Source organism: Phaethon aethereus (genome assembly GCF_964289735.1).
Source record: "Phaethon aethereus genome assembly, chromosome: 2".
Lineage (NCBI taxonomy): Eukaryota > Metazoa > Chordata > Aves > Phaethontiformes > Phaethontidae > Phaethon > Phaethon aethereus.
In genome coordinates this window covers 155280418-155306618 of record NC_138582.1, presented here as the reverse complement: position 1 = coordinate 155306618, position 26201 = coordinate 155280418, and the positions used below count along the sequence as shown (strand labels likewise).

The window sequence follows — 26201 nt, the reverse complement described above, 5'->3', positions numbered from 1 at the left end:
CTTCCACGTATTTCACTTATATATATCTTTTTCAAATATGTATAGTTTAGGTGGTTTTCCTCCTGAGCTATTACGTTGTTTGGTTTTAAAATTTAATTGTGGACTGATCAAATACTTTAGATTGCTGGAAGCCCTGTCATAGAAGTCTACCTCTGGGACATTAGTACCAGAAACAGGAGAGAAAGGAAAAAGGGACCCTTTCATTGCTTTTGGCAATGGCCTTCATAGCAGCTGTGGCATCTGCAAGCATTTAAACAACCAAGTTTTCTTGCCACAGGCTAGTGACAGCAAATAGGTAAACTGGCAAAATGTTTGTGGCTGTCACTTTGGTATGTCTGACAATGGGCTATTAATTTCTCACTGGCTGTCCTTTTGCTGGATAGGACTCTGTTTTTAGTCTGGGTAAGGTGATTCCTTTTTTGAATAGTAACTCTCCTTGTAGTAAGTGTAACTGATTTTCTGTTGTCGTCGTTCTTCCTTGTTTTCGTTGAAGGACTTCCAGTAATTCTTTCTACCTCCCAATCTGCAAGTGATCCCTCCGACTCTTACTCATACCTCTGTACCATGACTTCAGCATGTGGTTGCATGTTCAGAAGGCTCGATTGAAAAAAAAAAAAAAAAAAAAAATTGCCCTTAGTTAATTTAGCTCATTTCTGTTTATTTGTGATCCTCGAGGTATCACAGACTGTCCTTCGGACAGTTATATCTATCAAGTTTTCAGTCTTTGTAAGACCAATGGATGATGCATGTTTTGCTTCATTTTTTACTAGACACAAGTTTATATTTCCAGTAGCGCAAGTTCCTTAAGTAATTTGTGTCCTTTCTGACTGGGTTGTCGAAGTTTGAGTCTAGGGAGATACATGTTGCAAGGTCAAGTCAATCCACTTTCCAGCAGTCATGTGTTTATTTTTGAAGCTACTTTCCCCTCACCTTTCTTTCTGTTCTGCATGTAGAAGTTGACTTCACGCTTCACTGTTCATGTTCACCTTTCATTTATGACCTCTGAGTAAACCAAAATACTTAGAGTAAAGGTTGAGATCCAAGCCTAAGCTGCAGTAAAATATTGGACATTCCAAATTTTGTGTGATTATGAAGACTTTGAGTAAATATGTCTTAATAATTAGTAAAAACAGATTTAATTTATTATAATGAAGTTGACTTTTACACAGTAGTCTGAGTTATGCTCGTTCCCTTCAGATTTAGTAATAAAAGAGCATATGCAGGAAGGTTAAATGCTAGTTGTATCTCTACTGATTTGTCTTCAGGGGCTTGTATTGTATTAGGTAGCAAAATGGCAAGGTGACATAAAAATGAGAACTGTGAATGATCATATATTCTAATATATGTGTAATATATTAGAACATGAAATAGCTTTAAATAGAACTTTGATTAGGAATTTTGTTGGTTAATTAAGGGGCAAATTTTTAGCTAATTTGTCAAAGGAGTAGGTAACAGATATGCTACAAAGAAAACAGTTGTAGGTTATGGGCAGTTATTTGGATGGGGTGGGGGGAAAGCAGTGAAGTCCTATTGACAGGGCCTCTGGGAAAGTATGGTACATTGTATGGTACGCAAGATTAGTTAAGCCTTGAAGCATCAAGACTATGATTATATGGGTGCCTTACAGATAGACACATTAACAGTCATTCTTACTGAACAACAGTGGTTTTTCTAGGAGAATTCTAATTTTTAAGTCTTCTGCTTAGTTTTATGCATGTACAGTGCTTCCTCCCTCAGTAGCGGGAGTTGCTTGGAAGAGGCAAACACAATTCAAAACAGATCATAATTCCTGTTAATAGTTAAAATAAAAAAATGCCCAAAGCCTACTACTTTGATTGAACTTATGACAATACACTTGAAATTTAACCATTGAAACATAATGTAAACTTAGCTATACTGTGTACATGTATTTATCGTATAAAACAGTAGTTCAAATGGGGCTAATAGCACACTCTTCAATTCCTCAGTCTTAATTCTTCAAGTGTAAAAATGGGACTGAAGACTTCTACTCCCGGCAGTGGTTAGAAATTGGCACTTCAGAATTTCATGTTACCCCATGTGCAAGAGAGGTGGCATTGTTTAATCCATAGTTTACATACTTGCATTCTGTAGGCTGCAGAGGACACTTACATTTTTTCATGTTACTTTATTAATGACCCGAAAATTTCCCATGGGTTTTGCTGTGCTTGGTAAGCCGGCTCGTGTCAGCGTAGGGAGTTTTTGTCACCCAAGTGTTAAGGTACTTAGAAAGGAAACACCAAAAACCTATATAATAGTCATTTGGAAATGTCACTAAACACAGTCTCTGAAAACACTAACTTAAAAACTGGTGAGATTCTGGTACCTGGATTTTTTTTGGTAAGGTTTAAACTTTTCAGGAGAGGGTTTTTTCTAGTTTAAAATTGAAATTCTGCCTTTCTCCTGCTTTATAGTTTTCCTCAAAATCTTTGTACTTGTGTTATTGAACATTAGTCAGTATTTAACTGTCATAATTTCTGAATAGCAGGATGTCTGCCCTCTTAAGTATTACGCCTCCTACTAGCTGAGGATCCAAGATAGTGTGAAAAGAAATTTGCACCAAATTCCTCAGGAGACTGGCTCAGAGATATTGATGTGGGAGATGAATACAGGGAGATTTTTTTTTTTGATACACAAAATGGATGCTTTGAATAATAACTACAATACAGTAGCGAGGAGATGAACAAGGTGTATGAGGGAACAGAAGTTGTTTGATGTGTGTGTGCAAGATCTTTTTTTCTACTTTACATGTCAAACTTGTTCTTTACATTGTAATTCACTTCTACCTTCAGAAAATGATCTTACACCTCAGCTAGCTGTGCCTGGTAGAAAGCCTTGCTTTTGTATTGCTCATTGTCACATGCATCAGAGTTGGAAGGGAGTGATAATTCCTAATATTTTAGGATGTGTTGCACAAGTAAAGTGCTGGGACCTAATAAAGGCACAACTGGAGTTTTGAGTTGTCCTTAATGATTATTGTGTTCCCAGATACTATTTGGGAAGGGAGGAAAGGGAATTAGGTATGAAAGCTGGGATGTTGCCACAAAACCAATGTAGCAGGTCTCCCAAGTTTTTTGGGGTGATGCAGATTACTAAAGCTAACTCTCTTAATTCAGTAATGTAAATTTGTGGAAATAAAATTTAGATCGGCAAAAAAATCAGAATTTAAATTGAGTAGCTGAAATCTGGTATAGTAGAATTTAAAAAAAAATTGTATCAATACAAACCAGTTGTTCTGAAAGTATTTTAAATTGCCTAGCAATTATCAAATATTTCTGTACTGTAAAAATGCATCTCTTATTCTCTGATGTAAGATATAAAAATGTGAACTCCCTGAATTTATTACTATTCTCTTTCCAGTCAAATAATCTTTGATCTTTCAGATTTCAAAGCACTTTCATTCTCAAAACTGCTTTGTATGTTTCTGACTACTTGTAGCATCTTTCATCAGAAGAAAACGACCACAGTTCTTGTTACAGCCAGTCAGATAGTCAGTATGGTTCTCCTCCAAAGGGTTGGTCAGAAGAGTTGGATGAACATGGTCAAACCTTATATACCAATGACTATACTAATGAAAAGGTACTTTTTCCTTCTTCTCATCACATTCTAAATCTTTTTCCACTAATTCACTGTTAGAAATGCAGATTTCTTTTCTACAAGTGAAAAGCATTTACTTAGCAGTATCTCCTTTTGTTTTTTAAATATGCATGAAACTTGAGCAACTGAACTGACTTCTTTTTGCCTATGTATGTTCTTTATTATTCACAAAAAGTTTTCTTATTTCCAGTTGGGTATCAGATTATATTAAATGAACATATCCCATATAATTTTTTTAATTCCTGCCCTCCCCAACATCCTCTTGGTTACACTTCAGGAATGAACTTCATACCAAGATAATGTTTTTCTTACTCTCTTTTAGGAGCTGTTCTTGTCTACATAGGCCTTCCAGTTAGGATGGTTTCAAACTGAAAATAGCGCTGCTTTATCAGTTTCATCCTTTATTTTACTAGAGATTTTCACTACTGCTTTCAAATGTAGACAAACTTCTTAATTAAACTACAGCTGTATCAGCAGATTTATGTTCTATTCTAATTTTAATCTAATTGCTACGGACAAATTACTGTGATTCTGGGCACATAATAAAAATTTCTCCCATGTAGGTTAAATGGCAATATTTGTTTATATTTGTAAAGCAGTCCATTATTCTAATTGTTCAGTAAAGTTGGATTTTGTTTGTTTGGGTTTTTTTAAACTTCAAAAAGTGTTCATTGAAACAGTAGTTTGTTTACCATATTACAGCACCACCTCTTCTCCTGTTGATGTATGCAAGCTCTTTTTGAAAGAAGTTTTTAAATACGTTTATGGAGTTTTATCCTGCTTAATCTATTTCTGCTAAACATCTGTAGAATGCATACCTATGTTTTGGCAAATATGCAAGTCTTTTTTTTAAAACTGCTCGGGGATTGATGGAGAACAGTGTTTCCCATCACAAACAGTTTATTGGAAGGCAACCTTGTGAAACCCACTTGACCCAGGAGTCTTGTTGTGAGTGTTTCTGTGCGATCTTCTTGAAGACTTCTCATTACAATTCTTTCCTTCCTGCATAACTCGTCACAGTTGTCATAGTTTTACCTCTTCGATTTAGGGAGTTGTTTATAGAGGTTTACAAAAATTATATTATCTTCTTCATCATGATTTATTTAGGAACTGCATCTTGTTCCTGTTGATGTTTTAAAAATTGAGTTGTTCAACAAGTGCAATTATCTCTTAAATTATCAGCAGTTGCTGGTTGACCTTCCTGTAATTCTGTAATTTTATGTATAAAACCCTTACACAGATCTGATACAAAGATTGTGCCACCTTAAACTGACACCATAATGTTGATGAGAGTGAGATATGCTATTTTCAAAAATATCTGTTTATCACAATCTCTTATGTGATATTGCAGGACTATTTTCTGAGGAGTTACAGAAGGAGAAAATATTGGTGAACCCAATTCAGGAAGCTGAAAACTGTGTTCTCATTGCTAATTTCCCTTGGTTAGTTAATGGAGGTTGTACACTAGACACGCCTGCAGTGGATGGCACTTTATTAAAAATTAACTTTAAATCCCAAGTATCAGAGATTTACTATGTTATGACTGTCACTCTGATTACATTTCCTATCATCACATTTCTTTCTACAGTGGATAAAACACGCAGATGAACAAGGTAGACCATACTACTACAGTGCTGATGGTTCCCGATCAGAATGGGAGTTACCGAAGGTGAGTGACATAAAAAGGAAACTTTGACAGCTTGGGGCTTTCCCCTCCTCTTCAATAAATGTTCTGTGGAGCCTTTAGTTGGAGTTATTCACAACAAGAGGACTTGTATATTGCATTTGGTTATTTCTTGCATTTTTGTGGAATTTCTGACTGGGGGGTCGGGGGGGAATACTCAAGGACATGAAAAATGGATGTATGTAACTACTCAGATGTCAAAGAAGATCTTGTATCTTTGCTGAACTGAGCTTTTCGTGCAAAGCTGCAGAATAATACCTGATTTCTGCTGTGATTAAAAAAACCTCTATAGGAAAAAATACTTTTTTTTTTTTAACTACAAAATATTCCTGAGAAACTAACTGTACTCTATTTTTAGTGCCCTCCAAAATGCATTCTTTTTTCTGTCATGAATTTCTAAATTTGGTGATTTAGGTGTTTTTCAACACCTTTCTTATACAGACAGATGCTGAAAAACTGAAGTTTCAGCAATTTTGGGGTATCTTTGAGGATGACGCAGTTTCACCAGAAGTGTGTTCTGGTATTTATTAATTTTGTAATGCAAACAGGAATTGGTAGGAAAGTGGCAGAGCTAGGGACACTTGGTGGTCTGAAAATGTACCTAATGCTATTTAATTCTCCTTTTCACTCTGAAAAACTATAGGAAATTTCTTGTAATGATGTAATTGTATACATCTTTCCTGCTATTAGGATGTTTGTTCAATCTACAGGGTAAGGTGACTATAAAAAAAAAAAGTTTCACACAGAATTGTGTGCATAAGTATATGAGAGAGCATGTTCCTCAATTATTATTTCATCAGTCCAAAAATTGGCATCCTAAGTCACTTTCACTTAGAAAGGAGCAACCTTAGTAGATAGTGCTTTCATAATATTTGTGAGAAAATATTTACATTGGAATTTATGAATACTAGACTGTATTGTTACATCAGTAAAGGAATTTGTATATGAGTCTCTGAAGAGTTGAGTTAGCTTTGTGAATTCTCCAGTGTTGGTTTGATGTGTTAGATAACTTAAATTTTGTAACATACATAAACCGAGCAATGTAATCTGTAACTATTGGTTTTAAAAGCTACTAGGTATTGGTTAGCTATTAGATTAATTAGAAGTCTGAAAATTTGCTAGAACAGGTTTTACCAAAAGCAATTTTTAGTTCAGTGTGTATAATTGAAGTTAATTTTGGGGAATAACATCTTGGTTACTTCATTCTGTGACTTCTGTAATGCAGAACGTTTTGACTGTGAAGAAGTTGCTTTCCACTAAAGTGGGTTGGGTTTGGGTTTGAACTAAATAGCAAATTAAGTGGGCTTTAATCCGACTACAGTAAATCACAAAGATAATCCATAACTATTACTTGAGACATATTAGCATAAAGGGATGGGGTCTGGTATTTATGTGCTAGTGGGCGATACTCTAGTGGTTCTAAACAAGCTTCTGAGCTCCATTGTATCAATAGCCACCTACAGAATGAAATATAGCCTCTGTTTCGGCATTTGTGATCTGATATGCTTTAGGTCTTGTTTATATGAAAGTCATCACATTGCTCTACAGATTTTCCTTGAAAATTATTTTTCATGAGCCATTTGGGAAGAATGTACTCTTTAATTCCTTCTTGAAACTAGTACATCTTTGGTGGCAGCAAATATAAGGTTAACAGAAGGAAATGAGCAATTGATTCTTGGATTCACCATCCAATTTTCAGAAATCCTTAGCTTTTAACTTTAAATCTGTGGAATAGATTAAATATTTCAGCAAAAAGATTTAGCTAGTTTATGTAACTATATATCTGAAGAACATACAGCAGAGATGTTACGCTTGTGAGTAATTGAAGCATGATTGAAGATTAGTCTCTCAAATTTTACCGGAGCTGCTTCCAAAAGTGCTTATGAACAAATGAATTGGAAGGACAACATAGACTGTGGAACTGCTCTGAAGAAAAATATATTGAAAATTCTCATGAGTGGTGAGAGAAGACTCTAGAAGGACTTCAGTATTGTAACTCTTGCTTAAATGAAAATTAAGTTACTAGGGAAAAACCCCTACCCTTGGTCAGTTTTTTTCCAGTGTATTTAGTTCAAATACTGCCTTCCAAAATTTGTTGTGAAATAAAGTGATGGAATAGCATGGTCATGTAATGCTGTTAAACCATAAAAAGAAGAGAATCCTTTTATTAGATGGTTCTTAATAATCTAGACTTCAGTGGAACTAAAAATTGTCTGGAGATTTCTGGAAATAGCACATTAGCTGAGCTAATACTATAACATAAAAAATCTTCACTGTTACAGCATTAACTGTAAATGTGAACATGGTCAGGAATAACACTTCCAATATTCTTGTATGTGTGTTAAGAATTGTGAGGGTATATGTTGGGGGGGGCAGTCACAAAACAAATTACTTCAGACAGTCTTACAGAAAGTCCTCCAGTCATGTATATTTAAATAACATCTAGGAATAGCTGAATGCCTCTGGCTAAAAATGATGTCTTAGAGTAGCTTTGACAACTGCTGAAAAGTGTATTAAGGCTCATGATGAGTGTGACCCAGCTTTTTGCAGTGGAACAGGAACATACTGAATTATTCTTTAAAATGGATAATACTCTTCAACCGTAATTTGTACTACATCTTGTAAAAGACTTTGTGTTTTCTGCTATGCATTCTGCTGCATTCAGTTGTTGTTTTTGCCAATTAACAAGACCTGTAACAGGTTTTAAGTCAATCACCAAAAAATTTATTCAAAGCCAATGGCAGCAGTAGCACTAGAGAGTGGTTTTGTTTTGAGGCAACATTAATTCTATTTTTTTTTAATCTTTGATTTTAGACAGTCTATTGGAACAGCTGTGAATAATATGGTAGAGTATATGAATGTATTAGGATTTCAGAATATTTTTAAGTGCTGTTGTTTTAATCTCTGTCTACTGGAAGGTAAAATAAAGTATTTAACTTCTGGTTTTTACCTAGTTTTTCACTCTTTTCCCCCTTCACCCACCCCGTTCCTTTCATCTCACTGAGGATGTTATCGCGAATGAAGAAGAATCTTTTTTCTGTTTCTTAAAGCTGACAGATCTGTGTCATCTCCATAAGAATGGGGACAACTGCTACAAATAACTCAGGGGTGTTATATTTATTTCAGTCACAATTAGGCTAGGACAGAGCCTTGAGCCATGCTGTGTATCAGGTTAAAATTAAATAGAAATCACTTGGCCGGTTGAGAGGGTTAGAAATTTTATACCAAGGCAAAGGAAGCTTTTAAGTAGCTGGTAAAGGCACTGAGCAAATTCAGCAATGAAAATAACCCCGTGTGACCTAAATTTACACCACTGGTGTCCTTACCCTACGCCAAGAGGTGTTATAACAAGGTCTATGTTATTTGGTGCATGCAGAGTATGAACAACCTGCTCATGTCCTCCCTTCCTGATAGGAGATGCTCCCAATGAAGTGGGGAGCAAACAGGTGACGTAATGGGACAAGTTTAAGTTTGTGGAGGATTTTCAAGGAGCAAGTAGTGTGTACATTTGGAGTTCTATGCTAAACTGTCAAAAACCTTAGAATTAAGAAAACAATAGCATCTCCTTTGGGTGCAATGTTAAGGTGCATGCTGTTGCAGAGATAGTCCTACCAGGCAGTGTGTAGTCTGGAATGGGTTGGTTTTATTGGGCTGTATGGCTCTTGCCTGATCTCTGTCTTCAAGATTACACCAAAGTTTAGGCATAGAAAGCCTGCTTAGAGTTACGTAAAAGTACGATTTTGCGTGAGGGAAAGGGGAGCCCAACCTAGTTGCTTATCGTTGCTGATAAACAGTGGGAAATACCATTGCAAATACCTGTAGGAGAGATGACAGCTCTGCAGGTCTGACCTGAAACTGTTCTGCAAGGCTTTTTGAACTAGGAGGGCTGTGGGGAGGTGGTGCTGATGGAGCAGACCGAAGAGTAGCAGGGGTGTAGGCATCTGATGGAGTCATTAAAAGCTCTGGCGGCTTCTGTCTAGCCAGTGGACTGTACCCAAACTAGAGGATGGCTATTTCAGTTGCACAATGTGGAGGCTGAAACGGCATCTGTATCTCACTGTGACTGCCTTTTGGGCATCACAGATCAATCCGTTTATTTTAAAAGTAGGGGCTTGTCTTGAGCCCAGAAATACACAAGCTTTGTCTTTTTTTTTTCTCTTAGTAGTGTGTTCTACTATTTGTAATTAATAAAATGAACACTGCCCCGCCCCCCCATGCTTGAGCAAAAAATGTTTACTTGACACTTCTATTGTGAGAAAATGGGGCAAAAATGTCAAACATTCCCTTTAAGGACTTGTTAGTTTACTAACACTGTTTGTATCACCAATGCAAATTATTTAAACTGCTAAGATACATGGCTCCGTGTTCTGAGTTGTTAGTAGTGCTTTGTTAATGAGCTCCACATACTGTTGTGTTGCTTTCTTGTTAAATGTTTTGTAAAAATAGAATTTTGTATTATTTTGCAGGCCCCTTCTCCTTCAAGATGGGGTTGTCTGTTAGCTAAGTTGACTCCTGGTGGCTTGTTATGGTATCAAAGGCACCTTTTAAATATAGATCACCTGTAATTAGGCTTGTGCCTATATCCCAGCTCTTAATATAGATTTAAATTCAAGGAAAATTGCTTTAAAATAAGGCTTTGGCTGTTTAAACTTAAATTTTTTCAGTTATTTGAAAGTGCATGGAGGATTTCCCTAAATAATATTCACCACTGTCACTAAAGTGTGTATCTATTTCTGAAATAAATTATTCAGTTTCATAGCAAGAAATATATTTGAATTGCTCACTTAAATGCTTTAGAACTGCTGCAAGGAACACTGTTTGTGGCAACCTTCTGCAATTTAGACATAGTTTCACTGAAAATTGTTTAGATTTTAGTTGTAATACAGGCGATGTTGCTGCATGTTGCTTAGCTGGCTGACATAGGTTGACTTGTAGGACCATCTGCTGAGTGGATACTCCCGTAACAAGAAAGTAAGCTGGTATTAGATTCCTTGCACCATGAATGATGGTTCAGCTTTGATTTAACAAGAGAACAAACTGAGAGTTGCTTAAACCTCACCATTCTAAGGAAGCAATTGTCATGTGAGTATAAAGATGCTGAACCCAATGCACAGTCAGTGTAATCTCAGAAGTGAAACTCTACAGGGGCAACCAATTAATTTCTGTCAGTGTATGAATGACCAAATTCTGTTCTCGGTACTGCAAGATCCATTTATTTGGGAGTATTTACTACTGTTTTGCATATTGAAATAATTTAATGGAACACTGAAGTTATCATTTACCTTTTAAGCATCTATTGACTTACTGGAGCAGGAACTCTATTCACAGTAAAATACAAAGCTAACACAAACATGGTGCCTGCCATGGTAGTAATAATGCTGATTATTTATTTGGGCAATAAATGTAGCTGCATTGTGCAATTTAGCTTAAATTTAGCATTTTGTTATTTAGGTTAAACCTTGCCATGCTTTGTTGGTATGTGTAGGTATAGGTTAGTCTGTCTTCGAAGACGTGAGGCTCCGAGCTTATAGTAGGAATTGGTAGCAAAACTGCAGAATTCAGTGTGCTTGCAAAAACTGTTGCTTTAGCCTTCTTAAAAAGGGCACTTTCCTTTGTTGTTTCTTACCCAGTGGATTCTAGTCCTTGACTATGCATATGCTGCCTTATGTTTCTTTCTATGTGCAGATTTTAGGTTTCTGATGCTGAATAGGAAGAACGATTTTTTTTTTTTTAAATGATTTTCAGAAAAACCCCAACATACATTGCTGTTGTCTTGTCTTGTTTGTATTTTCAGTATTAAACTTGGTTTGAAACATTTTAATAATTCTTTATAATGCTACCTCAGTGTTGGTGATGATTTAAAATGGTAATGCTACTAATGAGTATGCTGCAATGCCGAGATCTAATTAAATGCTGGGTCCTTCTCATGGCCTTCACATTTTTTCAGCCTGTGCGTCTTTGGATGCTCTTCAGTTATTTGAAAACCTGTGCTATGATAAATCCATTCTCTCCTTGGCTATTACATCTCTGCTGAGTCTTAAAATTATTCTGTGCTAAATATTTATTTTGCATGCTTATGTACATTCCACACCAGCAAATCCTTTTATAAGTAATTTGATGTGTTTATTCTGAAAAAGCAAGTCCTCGCTCCCATGTCTCCTCTCCTAGGCATCCCAAACCTTTGGGTCAAAGAGAATTGTATCCAAGCAATCATAACTCTCAATCTAAATGCCTTAGTGCAGGATAACAGGGTTTTCCTTTTCTTACACAAGAGCTGGACAGGTGGTATAGTACTGTCAGTGCAATATGAAAAGTAAATGTTTAAATCTTGTATTTATTCTAATGCCTTCTCAATATTTCTGGTTGGTTGCAAAACCAGCAGTAATCTATTGCACCAGAAATCAAACATCTATTTGCCAAGGCAAAGCATTGTCCTGACAGACCAGTCTTAGTTACTGCCTCAGAGAGGACTACAGCAGAAAGGGCAGTTCTGAAGACTAAATGCAAAATAAAACCAAGGCTATTTTCACACCTTTGGGTGACATCAAGAATCTGAAAGTTTGCACTGTTAAGATGTGTGAATGGTATGTCTAGCTCTTGTTTGCATGAATTAAGATTCTACTTATAGTTTGATTTTTCTCTTCTTTAGTATAACGCTTCACCACAGCAGCAGAGAGATATAATAAAGAGTAGGAGTCTGGACAGGAGGATACAAGAACCAATAGTTTTAACAAAATGGAGGCACAGCACAATTGTGTTGGACACCAACGATAAGGTAGGAGCAAGTTAAACAGCATGCTGGAATACCAGCTGTTTCGGATGCGTGAAGTATTGAATCTAACAGAAAAGAGTATGCATGAATTTCTGAAATCTCATTTTTCTTATTTCTGTTGTATCATTGTGTATAACATTCAGTGAAACCCAGGGCAATGTTTGATAACTTTCTTACTGTTACTTTGTGAGTAGTAGCTTCTTTTCTTGTTCTTTAAGTATTTTAACTAATGTTAGTTCAGGGTTTGGCATGTACAGCCATTTTACTTATAACTGGGAATCTCCCAATTCGTTTTAGGCTATGGAGTGTAATTAGGGTTTGAATTCAAGAATTGCAGATGTGGGTGAGGTTCTCATGTAAGGTATAGTAATACTTCATGCCTGAATATTTTAATTGTAGGAAACACCAAGTAGGAATACACTTGAAAGACTGCAGATGAATAATTGAAATGTTCATAGAATTGAAATAAAAATTGCACTTGCTGAAGTAAAAATTATCCTTTAATGACAGAAGTAATGCTTTAAAGATAGAAGTAGTAGTATTATATAGCGTTTTTTTCCCTTTAATGGCTGTTCCACTGTAATATCTAAAGTAAAGAGGAAAAGTTGTGTGTGGTTACAGCAGGGTTGTAATATTGTTGCTGGAGGACAGAGGAGAGTACTGAAAGTGCTGAAACGCTTGGCTTTGATCCTCTCCAGGGTTGAGTTGGGAGTTTAGCCTGAAAAGAGCTGCAGGTCTGTAACAATAAAAGCTGATTTCTGCCTGTTCTTAGGGCATGTTCGTGATAGTCTGTTTTGGGCTATACAGTAACAGATGCTGTTTAGGCCAACGAGGAGGCAGAGCTTCTCCTTTGCTCTCCTTCTGCCTGTCTCTCTTTGGCTTGGTTTTTGTCCCAGCCATTTCTGCTTGTGCTGGGACATTCTGCCCATGGGTGAGGAGAGTTGGTGTGAGCTGAGTGGGGAGGAACTGAAACGGGTGTTGTTCCGCAGAGCGGTGACTTGCTGGTATCTGTAACTTCGCAGCAGTCCATCCCAAGATTCATGGGAACTGAAAGGCTTTGTGACACTGAAATCTTAGCACAGATTACTCAGAATGTGATACCAGGAAACGGCATTCTGAGCTCCCTTTTACTAAAGATAGGGGGAAAAATTAAATTAATGTAGAGTTGGGAGTATGGAGAAAAGCCTGTAAGTGGGCCTGTGTAATCGCAGAGGTCAGACAAACTTAAACAGACAAAACACAGTAGTTGTAATGAAAATGGATCTGCTGCCCAGAATGTTACTTGCTTGACCTGTTGTTTCCGGTACATTTTAATGGCTTTCCGTGTTAAAATGGAGTATAGGAGAGTGGGTTGTCATGAGTTGACTTAGTTCCTCGGAATAGGATTTATTGGATTTGATCTTAAGCTTTTGAGCTGTCAGTTCAGAATATATTGTACATGGTGCTGAGGATGCAGTGGACCGTGCTTGGCTGCAGACTTTGCACCTGTACGCCTTAGTTTAGCTCGAGCGATTCCGAGGTCCGTCTGCTGCTCCTTTCCCCTCCCAACTCCTCTGTACACATCCTTCTGCACTGCGTGTGGTGTGGCACTGCGTGAGAGGCAGACTACATGGAGTCTAGTGATTTTTTTTTTTTGGTGAAAATTCTTTGATTTTGGTAAATCAAAGCTTCATAGGTATGAACGGTTCTGTTGGAGATAGCTTAAAGTTTTTGGTCTCACTTTTGAAGGAAGATTTAGCTTTTTATTTTTTGGCATAAGATTTACTTCTGTTTTGGAATGACCTTTATGTAGTGCTGCACTGAATGAAGAAGCTCTTGTAAAACATTGAATAAGGGGAGCTGTTTACGTTTCTTCAAGACGCAGTGTTCAAATACCAAGACCTAGTGAAGCAAACATGCAAGTGTACATATGTCTGGTGTAATAGCCAAAAGAAACTGTATATGTAAGCCACATTTGTAAAGTCTAAGTAACTTAAAGTTCTTTTAACAGCTTCAAAACACACAGGCAGCATGCATTCGTTTATGTTGAGGAGACTATAGTTCATATAAAGCACAATGTTAATGCTCTGAGAAAATTAAAAATGTGTAGTGGAGTAATAAACTAGTGTTTTGTGGAAAGACAGATTTTGTAGTTCATTGATGCACTCATTTTATTACCACTGACAGGGCACATGGATATATATATACTGCTTTAAATTAGTGTGTAAAAAGTGATTAGTTCATGACCACCAATACTAGATTTCTTGTTCCAGAGCTGCTTAGTGCATGAAAGCTACCTCAAATTCAGAATGAAATAGAAAAAACAACTGATATCTAGCTGGATCAGCACATCAACCCCAAGTTAGCTTTTTAGCTGTCGCCTAGAGAAGTGGTTTTCTTCTTATTTTCCTTATTTGCTTTTACTGGAAAAACAACACAACTCAATTCTGTGAAAGTAGGCCACTCAAAAGAGTGTTTGAAATGTGTCAGAGTGAAGGTATGGGTTGCCATGGGTAATGAGAATTTGATGATACCAAATGTACTTGTTAACTGTTTATTGGCTGTGGCACATATCTGTATATAGCCAGCAGCTATAAAGATTGGTAAGCAGAGGAAAAAAATACCTTCCTGGGAGGGACAACGTTGATTTCCTTAATTTGAACATTATTTTTTTTTTTTAATGTAATGCTGGAAAAGCAAACTGAATTTGTGAGAGCTGCCAAGGGAATTAAAAAGAGGGAGGGGGGAGAAATGTGTTAACAGTAGCAGAGAACAAGTAATGTTTTTCTTCTCTTTGAAATTCTTTACCAGATTTTCGAGTCGTGTATTTGTGCAAAGGAATCATTACTTCAGATGAAATGCACATGCCTTTTTTGTTCCAGATGGGCAATTTTTCTAGTGCTCAGAAATTTAGTACTTTCTTCTTTTGATCCATAGTCAACATCTAGTTGGAAACAAACACCTGAATCTAGAAAATTTTCAGTGTTTCATTATGAGGAAATTAATGATCATGACTCACAAAAATGCATAGAGCTGGTATACACTTTTCTACATGTATAACAATTTATTATACTAACCTTATATTTACTAACCACACAGATATAATCTGTTCTTTAAAATATTTGTATTTATTACGTGATGCCCTGTAATAAGTTAGTATTATAAATGCGCTTCATAATTTGATAGCAATGTCATATAAAAAGTCTGCCCCTTAATAAGGTTGAAAGCTTTGCTTTAAGCTGATACAATATGTATGAGTATTTTTTCAAATGGATGTGTGCTAATTAACCCAGTTTGAATGTTGTCTGTAAGTTTTGTAAGAACTCTGTTTAGTAAGCAGGTTTATAGTGTAACTATCCGAGAATATAATGAATGCTTTAAAAAGTGCTTTTTTTTGTAACGTGTGAGTGTGCATAAATGGAGAGAAAGTGTCTTTAGGGTTAAAAAAAAAAAGAATTTTAAGGAAGATAATAACTTACGTTGCCTGTTTGAATTTTATAGGAATCATCAACTGCTTCTAAGGCCAGTTTACCTGAAAATGAGTCTTCTCCTTCTTCACCAAAGCATCAAGCCACAGTCAGTATGCAAAGTGTTTAAATAGATAAGTAGATGTTGTAGAAACTGGGCTATTCATGATTAGAGAATTGAGGGTAAGCTTGCTTGTTATTGAGAAAAATAATGGGATAAAACTATTTGAAGACTTTACATTTTAAAAGGAATGCATTGCATCCAACTGTGCTTTCAGAAAAAATGTAAATGTCTTTTGGTTTAAATACAGCGTGGTGATAGGAGATTAAGTTAAAAATTCACTGTGGAATAAAGTTATGTCAAATTATGTAGAACTCTGTTTACTTCCTCCAACAGTCACATCTTCTCACCTAGCAACTTGGAAGGTAAAAGCAGAAACAAACTCCCACTCTCCTCAGAATCTCTCACTGTCAGTAGTCAGTCATAGTTTGTATTATTCGTTATCTTTTATTTTTCACTTGTGTTTCAGTCTCCTTGAAAAGACATAGAGGACATAGAGGCATAAATAAACTATGTCTTTCTGATTTAGTAGAATAAGTACTGGGAGGAAAACTTAAGCTTGTTAAACTTATTATGAATGTTTGACAGATTTTTTTCTTCAGTTTATATTTTCAATGTGATCATTGCTTTTTAAACAGTGGGAAATAATTTGAAAAATGAAGGTTTGTTGTTTTTTTTTAATTTTGGAACTGTACTACAATAGCATTGAAATATGTGCCTTGATCAGTTTTAGCAGCCCCTTAGTAGGTAGCTCAGGGCATTAAAGGCATAACTTCTGTTTCATTCTTACTCTGCACGCGGAGGAATAGTTTCCTGGTTTATTCATGCTAATCCATTCTTACAACCCTTCGAAGAGTTTTCTACAATAAAACAAACATTGTTTATTAAGCAAGCATAGTTGAGAGCTTTACATACAAGCAATTATTGCTGCATGTATTCTAATTTCTTTAAATGTGGCGCTGACCTTGAATTATTAAAATTGTATTTTGTAGAAGACCTTGCTGCTACTTTAGATAACAGAAAAAAAAAAAAAATCTGTATTTTCTTCAGCTGCCCCCTGCGATTTAAATATTACAAAGCTAGCTGGTGAATTTTTATTTATTTTGATCCATAACTTCCTTTCCACTTCCTTTTCCCTATTACAGTAATTTTCCCATTAGTACCCCCTAGTGTTGCTACTAAGTAGGGCATTATGAGACTTTTTCTGAATAATTATTCTTTGGAACATTCCCACCAATTCCACCATGAGTAACTTTTTAATTAACCATAATTTTTTTCAAACAAGTGGGCATGGGTTGCTCAGTCACTGTGGAAGATGGTGACAGGCAGTTCCACTTACTGAAGCCATAGGTTTGTTAGAAGGGTGCAATGCATAGGACTGTTAGTGGTGTTCTGCATGGATCATAAATAAAGTAATCTAAAGAATAGGCTATTTTTGTGGGGGTGGGGGAGAGAAGTGATTCATATCTTCTATTGAAAATACTGGTTTTGGAAAATAATGTGTATATTGCTGGCTTGGGAAAGCGTTCCAGCCCAATGGAGATGTTAGATTGACTAAGAGTAGCAGTTACCATTGGACTGAAATAACATCTGAACCACCAGCTAAACACTGTTATCCTTGAAAGCATGTCTTTTTTCTGTTTTATGTGCTGTGCTTGACACATGTAGGTAAAATTTTTAAGGTTTGTGAAAAACAGATCACTGTCTTTGGTAAGAGTGTTGTCACAGTGTTCCAGCAAAAAAATTTTTCTTCAATGTTGTATTCTGCAGTTATGGTCCGCTTAAGTTTGAGATTTAGAGGGGAATGCTGCAGAGAATGTATCTTCTATTTTTGTTATGATAAAACTGGTTTGGCGCCTTTCCCTAGTTGATTGTTTCAACTAATAGCTTAGTTCTTAAATTAGGAACTGTTACAAGCTGTTACTGAAAAGGAATTGATTAAAAAAATAATTTAACATTCCTTTAGCACCATTCACTGGTAGGACAAGGCTGAGGTGATAGGAGAAAATGATAGAATTTATTACCTCATCTTGAGAGTCACAAATGGTATAAATCGATGGTTTTCCTTTTTATTCTAGAATATTTTTTCTGACATCCCTTTATATTTTATTATTTTTGCATAGAAACTAGAAATACTCACCCCAAATATTTGAAGGTTGTAAATACCTTTCTTGTTCAGCAGTGTTCTTTTTCGACCATTCACTGACTGATCTCCAAATTTGTACAGAAGCATACCAATATAAATGATTTTCATCAGTAAGAAATAACTAAGTAGTTTAAAATTCTAATGTTTTGCTTGGGGATGGGGAGAAGTAGGACATCAAAGAAATGTTTCTATTTTTGAAATTAATATGTTAATATTTTTTTGCATTTCAACCATGTTTTATTTAAAATAATGTGATTATGTTAAACTAAATTTGAAGAATTTTGTCAGAGAATTTAGGCTCTTCGTTTGTCAGCCATCTCCTTTTTAAGTAAAGGACACAAACACAAATGTGCTACTACAGAAATAATTACAAGTTTACGTTTAATATTTCCACTGTCTAGTACCACAAATGATTTAGTTTGGCTTGTCCAAAGAACGTAGGCCTTGAAGAAAAGCTTTTTACCCTCTGAATGGTAGTGAGTACTTTCCCAGAGGAATTTTGATTTTTGACTGATCTCTGCATATTTAAATATACTTATGACAGTTTCTTGAAGTTATAACATGGGCAAAGATGGCTCATTGCCAGAAATTGATTATTTGGTGGATTGAACTCAGTGCCATGATGGCAATAGAAGTAGATTTTCTCTTATATTTTTTATGTCTTACTCTATCTTACAGGGTCAAGAGAAGTATGGGTTATTGAATGTGACAAAAATTACAGAAAATGGGAAGAAAGTTCGGTAAGTCTTGGACTTTTAGAAGTACATGTGCATCAGGTTTTATCTGAAGTATCTGACTTACATTAGGACAGCATGCATAGACTTACATTAGGACAGAAATTTGCAATTTCTTACTTTTTGTCTGGATTTGCCTTACAGATTTTCCTTTAGGACAAGGCATTTTTTTATCCCAAAGTATGTGTTTCTCTGTGAGCTAAAGATAATGGACTTCAGAGAGCCAGAGGCTCATGTCTGCCAGGGCTCCACACAGGGCAAGATTTCATGAAGGTGTAATGATGAGAGACAGTTTTTTTAAATGGGATTCATTTATACATTTAAAGGAAAATCTGTATAGATTATAGCCTGTCTTGTTCCTTGGATAGAATTGGTGTAAGAGGGGCTTTCATACTTCATCTCCTTTAATTTCCAAGGAGTGTACATGTCATGTGCTTCCTAATTCTTCCTTCAGTCCGCTTGGGAAGCGTGTGAAGCGGAATGTATCACCCAGTGTCGGTCTCCCTGTAGGTGATGAACGACCTCATTTCTAACTTCCTTTCTCTGCCTCGCAGGCAGGCATTTACATTATGAAACACAAATTATAATCGAGTAATACTGCCTAACTTACATTTCTGGTGTTTTGCAAAGAGTCAGTGTTAAATGAGGATGTGCCACACTTATGCAGTATTTAATGTAGGTTTACTTTTTACTTTTTAAAATGTAATTTTTTAGGTCTAATAGTGTGTTACATTTAGTTCAGTGTTTCCCAGACTTCTGATACGTGAAGCATGCTTTTCCTTGAGGATTAAATAGTCAGCACACAGTTGATACTCCAGAGCCACCCTTGCCTAGTCCAGTGCAGCTGGGCAGCACATCTGACCCCCAGTTTGGTTCCTTAGAGCTGCTCCTAAGAGCTTGGTAGAAAAGGGTGGACAGCGGTTCCCGTAAGCTGCTACTGGTACAGTATACTCTCAGCATTTATGTTGCATCTGTTGGAATCATTGATCTGGATTACTGGGCTGCTGTACAGAAAGATACAACGTGGCCACCCTGTCACTTTGAGAGCTGTTGAATAATAATTTATGTCTGGGCAATGGGAATAGATTGTCAGGGCTTGTCAAGACTTTTATTTTTTTAACCTCAGGAGGACAAGTACTTGGGCACAAAAGCAAATAGACAGCTGGCACAACTCATTTGTTCTTTTTCTGCATTTTTTAGATGTGTAGCAAATGTTTTATTGCCAGTGTAAATGAGCTTATTACATAAACATCGTACACTGGCATCCCAGTTAGATGTGATCAATCAATTTCAGAATTATGCAGTACTTTGGCATAAAGTACATAGTAGGCTGAGTACTCCAGATTAGCCCCTTTGAAATTATAATTGTATGGTGGTTCTCCTGGTGAACAGCTTCCACTACTAATTAGCTATGTTTGATTTAGACTTTGATGGTCAGGCTGGGACTGTTAGCATATGTTCCCTTCTACAAATATGATAGTAATTAAGGCTTACTGATGGCATTAATGACCGTATATATGGTTAAGTATATTAACATGCAGGTCAGCTGGGCAACAATGGTTGACAGTTTAAATATCTACTTTCAAACTCAATTTATCTTATGTTTGTTTACCAATATTTACAGAAAGAGTTGGATGTCATCATGGGCAGTGTTACAAGGTTCATCACTGCTGTTCACTAAAACCCAAGGAAGTGGAACTGGCTGGGTAAGCTCAGGAACAACCCCCACACTCATTTAAGTGTTAATCACATAAAGCACAATAAATTAAAACCTTCTTATTTGTAGGGCTTAAACACCGATATGCATGCATAATTTAAAAAAAATAAGTATGTGTAAGTTAGCAGGAAGGTAGTTTAATGTAGCAATTATGTTGTATGTAGGAAGAAAACCAGTTGTACTTTCTTATATTTCAGAAACATTTTTATATTTGATAAGTAAGAAACTGAGAAAGAGGTATTCAGGTGCTCCATAAGCTTGAAGTTTTTGCTCCAGGCCAGATATTTTTGTGTTCCTTACTGATGTGTTTGTCTAAACAGTTTGTTTGTTTCTTGCATATTTTTTCCTGAACTCCAGGTAATTTTGAATGTGATACATGTAATAAAGACAATAGTCTGACACTTTTCGTGTTGCATTGGACTATTTGAATAATGTAGTATTGTTGCCTTATTATTTATTTGCCTTGCTGGATTTCATATTTCATTTTATATCTACATAGTGCATGACAAGTATTTGTGTCTATTTTGATGTCTGATGAAGACCTAAAGAGAAATATCACACTGAAGATTATGATTATTCAATTTTTAGATCATCTCTAGTGTAACAGCACTATAATTAAATTGGCTATATTTATCCAGCTGCATTCCTACATTAATAGGTATAGAAATGGTTCTTCATCTATGGCTTACCTACCTTTGGAGGTCTGTCATTAAACTGTGTGGATCTCCTGCAATAACTAGAGGTCAGATTCAATATTTGCTATTCCAGTGTATTATATGAATTCCAGCAAAATTGCATTTTACAGATACTTGCTATCTTGCAGTGCTTTGCTTATCTTTCTACTTGGCACACTTTCTCCTGCTGCACTGTCATTAGGTATTGACAATTCTTTCCTAAAGCATTGAGTTCATTTCAGAGCTGTAAACATTTTTTTTTTTTTTGTTGGCCCTTCTGTTGCTGTAGAAGGACTGGTTGGAAAAAATGGGTGAGGATGCATAAATAACAACATTGGGGGTAGAAGGGAATGGAAAGAGTCAAACTGGGCAAGATGCTCAAGCAGAAGGAAGAGAGAAGGGAATGAAAAAGAATAATGATTAAAGGCATGATATAAGGTAAACTACGCTGTCTGCTAGGAAGTGGACTTGGTGACATAAGGAGGTCTGTTCACACTGTATGCGGGGAGGGGAAGGGAACATGATGTGCATCAGAGAAAAAGCACAGAAAAAGAAATGGAAACATGTATATATCTGAAAGTTACTGACTTTCCCACCTGTAAACTTTGTGACCCTAGGTAGATATAATTACCATTATTCATTGGTGAGAAAAATATTGCCAGTAAGAAAATGAACAGAACCTGTGCATTTTTTTTAATACAACTTTTATAACAAAGTATGTTGAAGAAACACTGAAGAACTTTAAAAGGTGAGCTTTGAAACAGGAAGTATTGGGATCTGGAAGGTTTAAAAACTCATTCCCTTACCTTCCTTCATGCCCTTCAGTCATTGTGTATTGTTTAGTCAAGTTCAATTTCATCACCCTATTTCATAAAATGGAAAATCCCTAGCTGTTCTGAGGTGAGCTTTGATGTTTAGTCTCAGTGCACAAAGAATACTATTATTTTTGCAGCACAATAACATTAATGATGCAAACTGATAACTTTTGCAACTTACTTTTATAGCTAAGGATCCAAAAAGTACCTTAATTTTATAGGTATAAATATGCATGTTTGGAAAGTAAAACATTTTGCCTGAGTAACTAATCAAGTTCCAAAAACTCAATTACAGCTACTAATACTCTTAATCCAAATGTAGCTGTAGATTAAAAAAACATTATTTTAACTATATGTTGATAGTACTAAAACACACAGTGCTAAACTAAGATACTGTTTATGAATGTATGATACTGTTATGTATGAATACGTGCCCAAATGAATTATCCATAAAAGATAGTCATGCAACTCTGTGTATGGCTTAGGGATACTTACTTATGTCTGATATCCTTACTTATATCTGATATCCTTACTTATATCTGATATCCTTACTTATATCTGATACTTATATACTGATATCCTTACTTAGGGATATAAGTTGTGTTACACCTTCCAAATAGTCATTTGGTGGTGGTGGACGGGGGGGGGGGCGGGGGGGAAGGCATAAATTCTTTTGATAATTTAAGTGGAGCAAAAGTATCATAGTCACAATATTTCTGTGTGAGACTGTCAGGTATGTGTACTGTCAAGTATTAGAGTAGGGTCAGCAAAATAATTATCAACAGTATGAACAGAATAAAGTGAAGCTGGAAATACTAAAGGAGAATGTCTTTCAAGGGCTTTCTACACTTGCATACTCACAGCTGGCTTTGTAAAAATGTAATTAAATATTCAGCACATGCTCTTTTTGCCCTCAGTATAGGAAGTTTTTTTTTTGGGTGTTAAAAATTCCACCTCACCTCTCAAACTTTTATCTGTATCAGTTTTTTGATAACGTGAAGTCAAGTCGAAGAGTTTGACATATAAGAATTACATTTCTTCATCTTATGAGAATATTTGTTTAGCATTCATCTAGTGATTGATATAACCATATCTTTTTTTCTGTGTGTGCATTGTTTTGTGACTTCATCACTTTTCTTCCTTTTTTTTCATCAAGTCATTTTGCCAAGGGGGCTCAATTCCTGAGCTCTTGCTCTCGCTGCTTTCTTCTTGGAAAAATGCTCTCAGCCGTCGACCTGCTGTCACCTATGTAAACTCTGACCAAGTTTCAGCTATCACTGTATGTGTTCTTGTTGCATGCCTCTTGTCACTGTAAGGCTATTTGCCACTAATCTTGAAAGTAAAGTTGAATTTTTCCAAGGTTTAAGTTCTGTCACTTCGTATAACACCTTGTGTATCCTGTTTGCTGTTTTCCGAAAGTGACCCAAGGTGCAAATTAACACAAATGTATTGCAATAACCCTGTAATTGTTCTAATGGAACAAAGCAGAAAGAGTATCTGGTTCATCAGTGCCAGAATTATAATCCCAAATTTGCCTACTATTTGAACTGCTAGTATCCTGACTAATAAACAGCATGATATGGTCAGTTTTTTTAACATATATTTTTATGTCTAATTCTTTCTAACCCAACTAATTTAGGATGTTTGTAAGGTGCGTGTGATGCCTTTGATACAATGATGTACATGTTGGTCAATTCTAGTGATAATTGGAATATCCCAAAACCTAAATGTTATGCATAAAAAGCTGAGAGGAAAAGAACTCAGGGATGTTCTGGCTACATGCCACATATAGAAAGCTGATGTAAATTTTTAGGACTCTCTATACATAATTTAACCATCTGTAGTTAGTCGTGTTTTGAAGTGTAGATGCCAAGCATAGAAGTGCTGCTTATCAGAAACTGATAAAATGTTGGTAGCTAATATGGTAGCTTGTTGCTTAAGGTGGATGAGGAGGAATGTAGATAATGATACTAGTGTTAGAAGAAACAAACAAGCTTGACTGGTTGTATAATTGGTTTTTAATATCACTTTCTCAGCACTTATCAGAATCAAACTAAAGCTTTCATGGGGAAAAATCATATGCTGAAGACATAAAAATCAATGTTTCAATAATTTGACTTCTTGAGAATTTTTAATTGTTGATGTTTAAAATTATTTTGATATATTGGCTTATATTCTCTCAAGAGTGGAAGAGTGGAGAGCAAGCTATATGTTTTGGGTTTAGTTAAGATTCCTGAGACTTCTAGAATGACCATTTTGATGACTCATACCTTACTTTTTTTATCTTTTTCACTGTAGGGACGAGTAACTGTAGGCTTATTCAATTAACCTTGTGCTAAAAACGATTCAACTGCCTTTTCTTTGTCTGTCAAATTCATTGCTATGTATGTGGAAGCCTGGAACAGATAATTTGTACACAGTTTGGTATCCTTTAAAATGCTACTTTCTATAAGGACATCTGTGCATTTTTTTAATATGTCTTTTCACAGAAATTTAATTTTTCAGCTGCTGAAAGAAGGTGTCTCAACTTTTGGTGTGAATGAGTTGTAAATAGCTATTGCCAAATTTTAGTGATGGGGCTTCATAAAACACAGCAAATGGTAACTGCTTAGAAGGATTAATCTGACAACCTTCTGTAATAGGTGTGTGTCCTCAGTGTCAAGTACAGTGGTGGTTAACCAAAAGCGGGGTAAACTTCTCAAACATCAAGGAAATAAATGCTTCTCAAGGTTCATCTGGGCAAAATCCTGTTTACTGTGTTACACCACTGTGTTTATAGCCAAGGATGTTATATGTACATTACTACAGTTCATCAGTGTTGCACACCTGATTATACAGGAGCTCAGGTGTTTATCATGAAAACTATTTGGAATGCAAATACTCCTATCAGAGTCTGGTTTCAAAAAACTTCCATCACTTTGCTATGACAATAAAGAATATCTTTATATTTTTCTTTTTTTGTTAAAGCTGTAAGTTCTGAAGCTCCCTTACCAATGACAAAGGAGCATCTGTCTCCTCAGCTCTATTTCTGCAGTGGGTGAGGATGAGTTGGAATTAAAATGTTCTACCCAGCTTTAATCAGAAACAGAATTACGAGAATGACAGGTGTCATCTGTACATCCAAAGTCTTCCCATTAATAACATCCAGTTCTATTTCCAAAGAATGTTGGAATATATCACAATACAGATTGCATGGCTTGTCCTGTGGAGGCTTCCAGGACTTGGAGAAAACTCCTGAAAAGATCGAAAAAGCCTTCTGTTTATTCATGTCAGCACACATCTTCAAGGCAATCCTTAAGCTACACAGCATCCACTATGTTTAAGGCAAAAAACCCCGCCTGTTCTTCTCCAAAAAGTAGACGTTTTCTCTGCCATATAAGTAGCATAGGCACATCCCATGAGTATGCTTTTTTTTTCCCTAGAAAAAGCTGTCAGACGTGACTCTGGGACAGCTTCATATCTAGGACAGCTGGCAGCACCATGTATAGACCTCTCCCTCTCTCTCTCACACAGCTGTCCTTTCTAAACTTCCCAGAGAGCTCAAAAGCGAGATCCAGTAAGAGGAAGGTGTCTGCTCAGTAAGAACCGAGTTTATCCCGACTAGCGCTGAGTCGGCGGCGTGGTCTGGGGCAGCGGGCTTTGTGTCTAGGTGGCAGCAGGTGCTAAAGGGAAAGGTTTCCTTTTTGCTGCTCCCAGCAAAGCCTACTTGTTTTCTGTACGGTTTGGTTGCCTTCAGCTAACCTTTGCATGCAGAGCATCCGAGCAGCCCTGTGCAGGATTTGAAAGCTTCCAGGAGCAAGGAGGGAAATGTCTGCTGGCATCTTATTTTCTTACGCCCAGGAGCAGAAAGGAACCTTGACAAGAAAGCTCATAGGAGAGACTGAAGGCTAAACTTAGAATTTGCTTGAACAAAGAAGTTAATTTTGTGATGAGTTTGTAATACGTTTGTATGTCAGAGGACCTTTGCAGAGAGGCTGGATTATTTGCATGGGTTTCCGCAGTCTTGCATCTCGTACAGCGGTTTGGGTGCTGCTTGTGTGAAGGAGTGGGGAAGACTTCTTCCTCCCCCCCCGAGAAATTTAGCTTCTAGTTTTTGGTTGGTTCTGTGCTTCTCTGAAATGCTGAAGGGAGTCAGGCCAAAAAGATGGGTAGAATGCAAAGGTGGGTTTCAGCAAGCTGATGGATTGGAGGGCTTTCCTTTTGGTCAAAACAGCAGTCGCGGCTGCATTTTTTTGTTGTTTTTTGACTTCACCTGTAGCAGGTCAGCTCCTGTGCTTCTCAGCATCATCTGGGCAGCGCTTTTAATGAATCCTCTCTGATCCTGCAGAGGACTTTGGCAGTCATCTCCTGCTCTCTCCGGTGCCAAACTCTATAAATTGATCCCCCCCATCCTCCAACATGCAGCAGGACTGTTCTAGGTTGTCAGGAGGTGTGTGGCTGGGGCACTTCGGTCCACGTGAAGCAGTTACGTGAACCTCTTGTAAACGGGCAGCTGCTGCATAGCTGCCCACAACTGCAAGAGCCATAATGGCCCAGA

The 26201-nt window shown here is 36.5% G+C and overlaps 1 protein-coding gene across 3 annotated transcripts in view; it reads left to right on the top strand.

Annotated features, from left to right (window-relative positions):
* Nucleotides 1-26201, top strand: part of ARHGAP12 (Rho GTPase activating protein 12) — a gene marked incomplete at both ends in the record, with an annotated part of 70318 nt that overhangs the window by 30781 nt on the left and 13336 nt on the right. The window contains 6 exons of one of the 3 annotated variants that reach the window (XM_082015231.1): nucleotides 3457-3597; nucleotides 5204-5284; nucleotides 11949-12074; nucleotides 15552-15626; nucleotides 18403-18464; nucleotides 20083-20164. In XM_082015231.1, coding sequence (XP_081871357.1) covers nucleotides 3457-3597; nucleotides 5204-5284; nucleotides 11949-12074; nucleotides 15552-15626; nucleotides 18403-18464; nucleotides 20083-20164 — 567 coding nt within the window. Of the gene's footprint in view, nucleotides 1-3456; nucleotides 3598-5203; nucleotides 5285-11948; nucleotides 12075-15551; nucleotides 15642-18402; nucleotides 18465-20082; nucleotides 20165-26201 lie in introns of all 3 variants that reach the window. The other 2 variants (XM_082015230.1, XM_082015232.1) reach the window with 2 other exon arrangements.